Genomic DNA, 12,691 nt, shown 5'->3' on the forward strand with positions numbered 1-12,691 from the left:
ATAGCCTGCAAGTAATGTTAGGTCCAAGGTTTTTACACTCGGTGGGGATCGATCATCATATTAGACGTAAATGAGAACAAATCAGACTGAAGAGACATTATGAGGAGGAGCCGTTACACACACAGGACGTCGTTGTGGTTATTTTGAAGAGCACACGCAGTTATTGGAATTTACGTCCACTTTTGTTCATGTGTTCACTATAATGTTTCTCTTGTGATGATCTTGCATCTCCATATAGTGTCTGACATGTATATGTTCAATACGTTTCTGTGAAATACAAATACTCCCAAAAGTGAATCTATCCGACGTTTACCGGACATTGTCAATCTTGGTCAATCCTTGCCAAGCCGTGCATAATCTACACACTGCATCCTTCAATACGACTCACAAAACAGGTGAATGGCAGGCTCAGATGATTAGTGACTATCCTTCACCTGGATCCTTTCATCGCTAATGTTTACATAGTGGGCTCGAGCTGCCAGAGAAACAGCTGCAACATAGGCCTTTTATGTAGCGAATCCACACAATACAAGTCAGTCTAAGTCAGATCGACCTTACCATTTTGTAACTCCCTTTACCTTTGCTGTTGTAATATGGCCGCAGTGGTATTCACTGCCAGGCAATGTTGCGTTTGTATTACCTTATTTCTCAAGATTCAGTTGAAGGCCTTAGCCTGCTGGTTACTATATTTAAACGGAAAGATAACACTGCTCTGGGGTTTTTTCTATTCGGAATATTCTAGAGTAGTCTGACCCAGTGAGTTCTGGAAGCCTTTTTGACACAGAGGGACACCTGTCATTTCAAACAGTATCAGACGAGCAACAGACTAAAAGTGAAGATCACTTGATGCAAAACCATCCAAAGCTAAACCACTGTATCAGCGAGGTCAATTGTCATTTCTGTCTTAGTGACTAATGACACTGTTTATATAATGATATAATGATGTATCATGTTACCATTGTTCTTGAACTGCCATATATCGTCATTGTAATGCGAGCGGTATTGATTCTTAAACTTACTCTCATGACTGTTCTTAATTATGTAATATTTCTTGTTTTATGGTTTGTTGGTTTCACCTGTTTCTGTATCTGTTTTGCAGCCAGCTTATTGTTTCAACCTTGGACTTGTCACTTGACACCAGTCAGTACATGCGACGTACATCACTGTCTATACTCGACAACGTGTTCGTATAAATAAACAAGCATAAAGTCAGTGATTTAACTAACAGCCATCGCTGACTTTATATGCTGGTGATTAGATGCATCACACTGAGAGTATGGGTTCGAATCCCACATGGCATTCTACGCATAAAAAAACCAGAATATGTAGTTGCATTTCTTCACTGGGACAATGTGGTTCTAAATATAACTTATGTTGTATTAGAGCACTCGTAACTAAATGCATTATGGCATTCTGTATTGAAATATGCAGTTTCCTGTTCCAGGGAAGTCGTGAAACGTTATTCAACGGAACATTAATGAACGTTTTTCAATTATCCTGCATGCATTTGACAGTGACAGATATGCTGAAATTACCACCATTAATGTATGCATTCTGTCTGCGTTCACCTCCTGAACTGATAGCGCATCCAGTATTAATGGTAAGAAAACCCATTATATTTCATAACAAAGCCTAATAACATACAAGTTGAATCTTGTCGACGTCAGTTTCACCCATGAAGCAATATCTCTCTTCATAATGTTAAGCCTCACGCAATCTGAACAGAATACAGGAAATAAAAAACATTACGGACAGGAATAAAAACATTAATTAAATGTCAGCTCCACCGCTGGTTGATTCATGACTTCAGGCATGATGCACCGCGTTCACCATGAACCGCTGTTGGCATTGTATTTTCTTATCTCTATTCCTGAAACCTCACATACATATCCCTGTAGTCCGTTTGATTTCATTTGAGACCGGTGAATTGATCACTGACACAAAATCTAAGGATGGCACACCTGGCTCGTGTGAAACTGAAATTTCATTTCTTGCTGTTTACCTAGCTGCTCTTCCAGAAGTGCCCCCACCGTATCCCCAACCCCTCTTTGAAAAATAACGAAACGTGACAGCAAATTATGATCATTTGTTAAACAGCCTAAATATTCGGGGGTCAAAAGTTATGAGACAAATCATCAGAGTTGTCGGTATGTAGGTTCCATGTAAGTGTGTGAAATTTAATTTTCTTCCGTTTATTAAATTTTGTGTCAGTGGGCAATTTATCAGCCTCAAATGAAAACAAACGCACTGTAACTGGTAGAAAGCCTAAGGCTTTCCTGCGTTGGATACGTTGATAATTTAAAGCCAACACATTTGTGAATCAGAAAATGAAATGTAAGTTTTTACTGTGAAAAGTACTATCACCGGATGATTACCTCTGACGTGCTAATGTAGATTGTTGGTTCACACCACAACCGACGTTAATAAATTTCTTTGCAATTTGTATCTGGGATATTCCACAACTCGATATTGATTACATTTTCTGCCTTGTAAGATAGCTGACATATCAAAGCAATTTCTATCTAATTTTCGGGCGAAAGTAAAGCACAGACGTAGGCCGGTCATAGTAGGACGTATTGATCACCAGTGTAAGAACCCCTGGAACATCTCGGGGTCAGACGTTATATCCTTCACTCGTCATTAAATATGTACCCGTGGAGAAACTGGAATGTGAAACAGGACATAGAGACGTTTTAATGTCTCTGCAGAAATTGATAAATCGGTATCAGTGTCAAGCAGATTTAATAACACTAGTTATTGAATATCGGATAAACTGTTAAGATGCGTGCCGGTTTGAATAATTGTGTCCTGTTCAGTCTATGTTATTCATTTTCTTTAAATGGAACATATGCTACGTAATACATTTGGACATGCTGAGAAGCTTTATGTACACGGTCATTGTAAGCATGTGTGTGTACTATTTGATCAACCATTACAATGAATGAATACTATTTTACGGGGTAGTTGTGTATTAGCTTATCATAGTGGTATGTATCTATCACGTCCTGGCCAGATAAACCAGTGACTGTCTGAACGAGAATAGTGACATTCACCCATCCAGGTCATGAGCTGTAGTTTCAAGATTTTCCATCTTGTTTAATTTACGCTAAAATAGACAAACGAAGAATACTGTTATATTAAATTCACCCTTCGTGCATTACTTGTTGACTGGTGATGATACCTGGCTCTTTGTACGAGGCGACGGGAGTGGTCAGGAGTAGTCAGGTTCTCTGAATTGGTTGATGTATGTCAGCGTGTCTAAGCTGCTTAGACGGATGTTCATGATGTCAGTCGATTATTTACATACTACCGCGGTAGCGCTGGAACATTCCTGGTCATGAGTGTTTTTACAACAAACAAATGACACATCTGCTGTTTAATAGGAAGCATGTCTGACACGACATAGATGCCAAGCTTATATTTGCAATAGTTAGAGATTGACACAAACACGAGAAGAACAATTCTGAACATGCAAACAGTTTGTTGATGTAAACACGTAACGACTGCTCGCTCTTGTATAACGTTCGTGTTTTATGCAACGTGGGACGTATAGCTGAATACTTCATGACAGAGATTTGAAACGTATTAAGTTAAGATCCGACCTACGCGCATTGCTTTTAACATTCTCACTAAAATACTGTCATGTTACAATGGATTTTTAGTGGAAATACCAGTATAGCATATGCCGTGTAAATTATGCACGACAGAATCGAGACAATACAGTTAAAACCCTGTCTGCACAACTGCTCATAAAGTCACCTCAAATGCCATACGTGCACAACATTCATATCAGAACCTGACGCATTTCATATCTAATTTCAACTCCCAAAGTGATCAACTGACAGGCCCGTTGACAATTGACCATAAAAGAGGACTGATACCATATAACAGTTCTTTTGCAAAAAAATAGAAATTGTTTATCAGTATGCACATTTTATACTGACGAACAGTTCAGGAGAGAATGAACAACTGGGCCTCCTTTGCGTGATGCATTCGATAGTTATCATCTTTTCCTACACCCCTTGTATCAGGGAACATCTAGTTCCTGATTTTATGGGCGTAAATGTGTCGGTAAAGGTCTAATTTCTGTTGCAATTTGGAACAAATCAGTCGTTGCGCATATAGTATTTGTCAAATGCTTCACTGATATTGTAGAAGATGCTGTTTGATTGATTTAGAGAATTTTGCTGGTTTTCATCTTATTTGTATTTTCGGGTAAAACTGAACAGTAACTGTTTACTTGGCCCTTGATGTTACGTGCAGAGTTAAGCGATACTGTTCAGTTTTAGTCGATGGTGGAGCCAGACCAAGCCCTGAAACGTTGTATTCAAGGAATAAAAAGAAGATGAAATCCAGAATGTTCCATGTTCGTAGTATTTGCCAAAATTTGGTATGATATAAGACAATGCCAGCTCTTATGTACATCAATTCTTCAGTCACTGACTGATTTCATATACAATGGTGCCTTTAAATATAACAACACTGCAAATGCTACCTTTGTGTGTCTAATGTGTTTCGTGTTTGTCAGGGTTCCCAGTAAAGTGCATTACAAATCCCAGGAGAGTCACAGAGGTCCATATATGGCAATTTGCCTTAAGTGGCTCTATTTGCGCACATTTGAAAGCAGGATTCACTCACTGATGTGCGACTTATTGGATTAGGCAGGCTCCATATGGAACAGTACTGTGCACAACTTGTACACTATGCACCTTGATGGCTCTTGACTACTAACTGATTCACGTGTTTCATCTAGTCGAACTGAAGACCTTGGAGCTAAAGGTAATTTGTCGCTTGAATTAACTATTTCATAGCTATTACCTGTCTCTTGGTAATATTATTGGGGGACATTTGGGACTGACCACTGTTTTAGATTGACGTGAGAGTCGCAATAATAGATTAATCTACACAGTTTTACCCATGTCTTCTTGTAAAATAATAGCAAACGTTTTCACGATTATTATATAACTATTCACTTATATCTGTAACCGATATCTGTTTTCTGTCAGACAGTTTCATCAAATATAATACATTTGTTTAATTCATGTTGAATATTCCATGTTGAATATTTCTTATGTAATAATGTTGTATCAAAATTAACGGAAGACAGTATACAGACTGAATAAATGATGGCATGCGATTATAGACATTTAAGATAAAGATGAAGATATTCAGGTATTGTCCTAGTACTTTTCCTTTGTAGACATACCGAGACATAACCGGGTCGGGCCGAGTGCAAAGATGATCGTAGCAATAACATTGCTTTGTAAAATTATCCCCTGGTCACGAGTATCTGTGAATCTCTTACGAGATGAACCGAATTGGGAACTGCGTCTGGTTAGTTGTGTCTGATGCAACAGAGTGCTATAACATTTCAAACCATGGCATATTCAAAATCCAGTTTCTCAAATTAGAATGCTTAATGTGATTATGCGGTAATTCTATTTCCACAACTCCAGACTAGTATCCTACAGAAGGGGATGTTAGCTTATTATTGGTTGCTTACCATGACGTCTACCACCACGGTGATCAATATCACGTTATGAAAGTATTCTTTTGAAAAGAACACATGTTTTAATTCGACTAGTAACTATCGATTACTAACACCAGCACATCCTATCAAAGTCACTGGTGGATGTTCTATCAAAGAAAATGAAAACAGTTGCTGACATTTGCATTTTACGACATGAATAGAAATGACAAATAACAATGAAGACGTGGTTCCACTCAAATGTAGATAATGACCCTTTTCACCATAGAACCTTAGCTGACTCCCAAAAAATCAATACCTTCTTTTACTATATATAATCACACACTCTCTTGAAATACACCGGGAGATTTTCATGATCATGAGTGTTTCAAGACTATCAGTAGTGACAGTTCTTGTTGGACAGATCTAGTTTCGTGTAGAAACGATTTCGTCTCGAGTCAGTTATTTGTGTTCATCTACGTAGTTCCATCGCCCTGTTGATACCAGATTAGACCCAACACCAGTCAGGTATACAAGTCGTGGTGTATACAGCGATATGTTATGTGAAAGAGACTAACATACAGACTTGCTACACAATGAGTGGAGGATTAGTATAACATATTTGTCTGAATAATTAATAAATTAATTTGACCGAAAATATGGAATAGTTAAATGAACATAAGCGTCAATATGCCAATTTGTAGACCTATGGTGTACATAGAAACATGTAGCCGAATGTGTCGAAAAAACAAATTTAGGTCCAGACACTAAGTGACTAATTTGTTATGCTTGTACAAACCATTTCCTGGATTGCGCCTATGCAGCAGGATATATTAAAAAGTGAACGGAATCGGTGCTTGAGACTTATTAACAAGAGATGCATATTGTTAGGTTTTTATAATCCAATATATTATATCAATGTATATATTGTCATCTCAGTTTGAAGTATTCTTCTCTCATGAAAAGTATGCATCCTATTTATACACGTTACTTGTTTTGAGATTAGCAGTGATGACCTACATCTGTTCACCAATAACACACTATTGTCTGTGTTTGTGCATGCACACAACTATGTCACATAACTGTAGCTTGTGTGTTTGCACTTTCAAGGTGGAAGGGGAGAGTAAGTATGGTTTTATGCCGCTTTTAGTAATATTCCAGGAATATCACGGAATGTCAACAGAAATGGAGCTTCGCACACTGTACACGTGTGGTGAATCGAACCCTGGCACCCGGCGTTACGAGTGAACGCATTAACCAGTTGGTTACCATACCAAGCCTCAAGATGGAAGGACTTAAGTTCCCAAGTCGAGAATGGACTTGAATGGACTTGTCATTTTAAAATTGAATTCTACATGGCATGTCGACAATAGATGAATTACAAAGTGTGTATAAATTTGTTTCAATTTCATTTTGATGGATCTAGGTGCAATAATAAATTCATTGGATCGTAGTGGAGCAATGCTAGTTAAGAGAACGATGGTTTTTTTCTTCGATAACTAGTCAGTGATACTTGCTCAGAAAAACGTAGGTTAATGCAATGTTTATTAGACAGTCAGAAATAATTTGATCTCAGACTGATGCGAGATCTCTTTCATTCTAGATGGAGTTTTGTAATGGGCCTTCTCATAACAATCTACTATTTTATCATTTACACCAGCTTGCCGGTTGAGCTTCTGACGTAACGGATTAATCTTCTTGTGAATGAAGTTGCTTTGATATATATAATACGAGAGGCGGTAGCAGACGTTACCTGCATGTTTTGCTTGCTTTCGTGATATATCATAATATCTTAAACATGTCTGTTGTAAGGGAAAGAATTCATTTCAGTCTAGCGTCTTTCATACCTTTAACATCAATACGATGAACTGTATACTTTCCTAAAACAAGCCCAACACGTACACACATCCTTTAAAACAATTTAAAGTACTCATCATTGAGACAAACTTAATTATTTGGAAAAACACATTTTCGTAACATGTACGTGACATACACTAGCAAAATATTATCATTAAATAACCAGGTGGATTTTCAACATTTTCCCCGCCACGACCACTTGTTATCAAAAGCAATAGCCCACACCTATTGCATGTCCACACACACTCTCTACCACTATTATATGATAACATTTCTGCATAGTACACACTGGGTCTGAAGCTGTCCGTATTTTGTTCAGTTTACTATCTCCGACCCGCCCCTAATTATGTTTCCGGGGTGAAATAAAATATGCGAGTTTTCTTATCTCTATTTCCTCGCCGCTGTGCAAATGTAGGAGTAAGAGTACCTATTATAAAAGTTAACCTCATGTTCAGTGCTTACCTGCGCATTCGGTCCCACATACAGCCTGCATAGAGTCGGCACTGCTACTGTTTGCTTCATCCATCATTTGGAGCCGGAAAGGCTGGAGAATAAATAGCCTGGTTAGCCCTTCCATAATGCCATAATTTCACCTTGCACCCATACGAAAAACAGATCAAATCATTCTTAATGTGAATATAATGAAGAATGTTTCTGAATCTTTGTCATAATTGAATTTAAGACAATTACCATGTTATCTTGAATTTCTAGGAATATCTATATCTATATCTGTTTTTGCGCTCCCTTTCTTGCTCATTGTGGTTGGAGATAAGATACATAAGTTATGCAAAATAAAAATGACCTAATTCAAGACTGCCTGGTAAGTATTAGCTCTGGAAAATTACAGTCCAAGTCCCACATGTCGCTCTTGAGGTTAGTTACAGTCATATCACGCCAACCAATCTGGGAGTGAAGTTCGACAGAAACAACACAATGAAAAATCATGTCAAGTCAACATGCCGATCTGGCATTCTTCCAGGTACTTAAGATCAGTAAGAGCAAGAAGCTCCTGAACAATGACAGTTTGAGGACAGTCACATGACGTCTTGACTATGGAAATGCCCTACTCAATGGGACTACTGCCACTAACAACAAACTAGTGCAACGGGAACAGTGTTCAAAGGACACTGACTGGTACCAAAAGAACTGACCATATCCCATCTGTCCTGACAGCACTCCACTGGCCTCCCGTAGAGCACCGCATAATTTTCAAGAGTCTTTTTATCACATATTCAGCACTAAATGGAGAAAACTCCCCAACCTATATTAAATACATGTTACATCACTACGAGCCCACAAGAACTTTAAGATCAGCTGATGATGAACTAGTTCAAGTTCCTAAAACAAAAACAAAGGTGGATGAAATAGGTCTATGTTTTGCAGCTCCAAAACCGTGGAATGCTCTGCCAATGGGAATCAGAAACTGTCTAACAAAAGATAGTTTTCTAACCCATCTGTAGACATATCTTTTTGTCGCTCTCTTCAAAAGGCGCCTTTGAGTAGTCATGTCCAATCTGGAAACCAGGCGCTATACATATCAAAATAATTATCATTCAATAAATAGATATAGTGTATATGTTTCAGTCTCATTGTCAGCAGAGTCTCTAATTATTAGGGCGGCGGGGGTACCATGGCATTACCCATATGGTCACTCTAGAGAACATCCCTATAAGATGGCTAACAAAAGCTAACGCTTACACAAAGGGCAATGGGTAAGTGCAATGGCCGTGTAACGATATGTCTGGGACATCAGCCGTTGTTTCCTTTAAAGAAAAAAATTCACTTCATTCTTCCGGAAATAAAAACGAAGATTAAAAATCAATCGCTACATCTGGAGAAGATGTGTGAGCTTCGTTAAAAGAGTACCCCTTTAAATAATTATGATTAAACGTATTCATTGCTTGACGTAAACAGGTAACCTTGTTACTTGCCGATGTAGTCGATACTTTCCGGCAGTAATGGCCTGTAAAGTAATCCCATGACAATTCAATCAGTGGTCCCTAGCGATATTCCGAGAACATCATGCATAAGCACATGATGAGTGAAGTCATGAGGACAGATGAACACGGATATAGCTCTGTGGATGCTTCAGGATGCTATGAAGTTGGTAACTGTCAGATCCATGATCTCAGTTTTCACGTGTAATGACGACGAAATCCAGAAATGATTCCTCACTAAGCAGAACCGTCTTGCTTTATGTACGCCTGTTGATACGTAATTAACGTCGAACAGTCTGTGTATAAATGTCAGCGCTATAATAATTATTAGTACCACCATTATTGTACGCGCTGGCGGCAATTTGTCATTCAGTGCTTTTTGTGACAATGGGTCACATGTCGCATAAACAAATTTGTTCACATAATTGCAACTTTCTGAACCAGACAACAAGGCATATTGTGTCATTAAGTCGATTGTGATTGTCAAATATTGAAATCAGCTTATAGTTTCTCCAAACGATGGGCACCATGTATCATTCATAGATCGATGCTGTTGGATTTCCACTGAAGTAGACATTTTTAAACACCTTGCATTGGCAATGTTTTCATAAGGAATACTTGAAAGCCACACACTCATATTAACTACAGAAACCAGAATTATAGAATGAACTGCAGTGTGTCTGTTCACAGAAATTGTTATGTACCAACAATAAATATTGATTCAGCTCCTTCTTGGCTTCAAGCCATGCGGATTACCAACGTGCACCGTTTCGAGGGAAATGCACTGTTTGTGCATGCACCTTTCATATGATTTCAGTAGTATCTTAGACATACATATGCTTCTCATTATTCTATCGTATACAGGAATATCGAGATATTTGTCACTGAAAAGGGCAAGGTATTGCTTTCCTACAGATGAATAATATCGCATATGTACATTATACGTAGTATCCTTCAGGGAATTCAATATTCAAGTGTATAACGCATATTTGATGCATCAACTCACATATAATGTTAGTTTTTCCTACCAACTTTCTGGAAAAAGATCACGTTGGTTTTGCAACGTAAATATGAAAACACACCTAACAGTTAGAACTGCCTTCACGCGTGATTAAATGCATATATATGTGTGATCGATGACCGAAGCAGTGCAAAGTGGTCGAGTGCAACATGGAACATCGCTCTGCCACATGAAGGAACTGATCAATCACTGAGGACAACGAACATCCCATATTCTACGCTTGCCGTCTCATACAACACGTTTTGGATCGTAATAGAGTGTACTGAATGAAGAATGAAGTCAATTGGGAAGGTCCATCTTGATGTCGCGTCGGATTCTTTAACGGCTGCTTGTAAATGACCCTTCGGACATCAGCATTATTCATTTCTACTTGATCTGCCAGACAACAGAACTGGCAAGTCTGGGGTATAACAAGCGAGGGAAAGAGACGATGATGTCGTCGTTGATGCCGTTGCTACACTCACTCAAGTGTTATTAATGATCTGCGTGTGTGCTTATATCATTGTGTGTTAAACCATTTATGTGTCCATGGTTTCATATTATTATGACTTGTTCGTTTGAATTGACACGTGTATGAATTTTATGATTTTAGAGACTATATCAGTTTTAAGTGGTTGACGTAATCTGAATTATTGGTGCAGACATTTAACATGTGAATAGCATTTTATGGTGATGACAAACCTGGTAACCTGTCAAATGGGTGAAAACAATATTCATTTAATTCAAAGGCACCATTCACTGGTTTAGTTCAACATGACTGGGACTGCCTAACAAGTAAGGTGTCTGACAGATGCAAGGTCATCACACAGGCATTTCAACTGTGTCTTCATGTTAGTTACAGATGAGTAGGACTGACGTGTGGTTCTGACCACTAGCCTTCGGCTACTGACACCCCAACTGTCCCGCAGACACTCAATAACCATTGGTCTGTGAGTGAACTGTTCTTATACTGTTTTTTTGTTGGTGACTTTCAATCCATCAAATGTTCTGCACACAAGTCCCTGTTACTCTCACTCTATGTGTCTCGAAGATGCATGGCAAGTATGATATCATGCGGTATTTTTACTTTTCGTTGTAGATTCGGGGTTCTGATGTAGATCTGGGAAAAACTTGCTTGCTATGCATTACATGTCTACACTATGTCTACCCGTGAAGATCAGAATTGATCTTCAGTAAGCCGGGATCGGGCGGTCGGATTTGGTTCGGGTGGTCGGATTTGATGACACATGTCACCGTATGCCAGTTGCGTTGATCGATGCACATGCTGTTGATCCCTGGGTTGTCTGAACCAGACTCGATTATTTACAGACCGCCGCAATTTAGATCGAATATTGCTGAGTGCGGCGTAAACCTACACTCACTCTACATCATGTAAAACCTGTTACCTTATTCGATATGTTTACGAAGAGATGTTTAAACAAGGGACGTATAACACTTATGCAATTTCTTTCACAAACAAATAATTATCGTCGTAAATTTCTCAGCTGATGGGTAATATCAACGCTAAAAACTGCTACTGACGTTGTGGCAGATATACGCTGATAATGAGAAGGAAGAGGTGACCCAAGCGTGTGATACACACAAACAGTATGCGCTTTGTTACGATCTATGGGTGTGAGACAGGTGTATGACGTTTGCCTGAAGCTCATAGACACCTACCCGTGTCCATTAATGCCAACATATGCTTCAATTCCAGAGTTATGTTTGCAAATGTGCTAGCATCATGCTAAGTGTGTTTTGCTGACGCAAATACACACCTCGAAATTTCATCCCACATCAAGCTGACACATATCTGAAATTACTTCAAAATAATTTCACCCACTCACTTATTTCCTTACAGGGCAGTGGAATGATGCTGTGGCGGGCATTGGTGGCGATTTTCCCAACTGTCCTGACAACTCTGTATTTGCCTCAAGTCACATCACAAGTCCACAATGGCCTGAGCAGGTGAGTTGACTTCCGCCACTTAAACCGACAGGAACAAATGCTATACATTACTTATTGTGTTCAATACTAAGTGCGCTCAGGTCTAAAACAATTTCAATAGGGAAATACTATTTGGTTTGTATCACCTGATATGGAGGTGTACATTAGCTCATATATGGGACTTCTATTGCCTTTTACGTTACAGGTAGTTTTAATTTCAGAGGGTACATTCATCGACAAACGTTTAATCTGACCTTCATGAGCTCGTATGTACTTCTTCGTTATAGACGTGAACTGCTTGACCAGATATTAAAGAAATCATCATATGATCCCAGAATTCCTCCTGATTACGAAAGAGGTAAGTATGATAAACACTACTATACTGACTATAGTAAAACAGGTACTTAACATTAACATAAACAGACATTAAGCAAGATATGGCTGAAGTATTGCCGATGTGACTCACTCACTGTGAGGTGGAGA

At 38.7% G+C, this 12,691-nt stretch overlaps 1 protein-coding gene across 3 annotated transcripts in view; it reads left to right on the forward strand.

Moving 5' to 3' along the window:
• LOC137274141 (glycine receptor subunit alpha-2-like) overlaps window positions 1-12,691 on the forward strand; it is a 41,546-nt gene that overhangs the window by 18,130 nt on the left and 10,725 nt on the right. For 2 of the 3 annotated variants that reach the window (XM_067807155.1, XM_067807157.1), the window contains exons 2-3: window positions 12,123-12,229; window positions 12,496-12,566. In XM_067807155.1, the coding sequence (XP_067663256.1) occupies window positions 12,132-12,229; window positions 12,496-12,566 (169 nt within the window). In that variant the 5' untranslated portion in view covers window positions 12,123-12,131. Of the gene's footprint in view, window positions 1-4,693; window positions 4,780-12,122; window positions 12,230-12,495; window positions 12,567-12,691 lie in introns of those variants that run through there. The other variant, XM_067807156.1, reaches the window with a different exon arrangement.

This window comes from Haliotis asinina, chromosome 2, assembly GCF_037392515.1.
Source record: "Haliotis asinina isolate JCU_RB_2024 chromosome 2, JCU_Hal_asi_v2, whole genome shotgun sequence".
Classification (NCBI taxonomy): Eukaryota; Metazoa; Mollusca; class Gastropoda; order Lepetellida; family Haliotidae; genus Haliotis; species Haliotis asinina.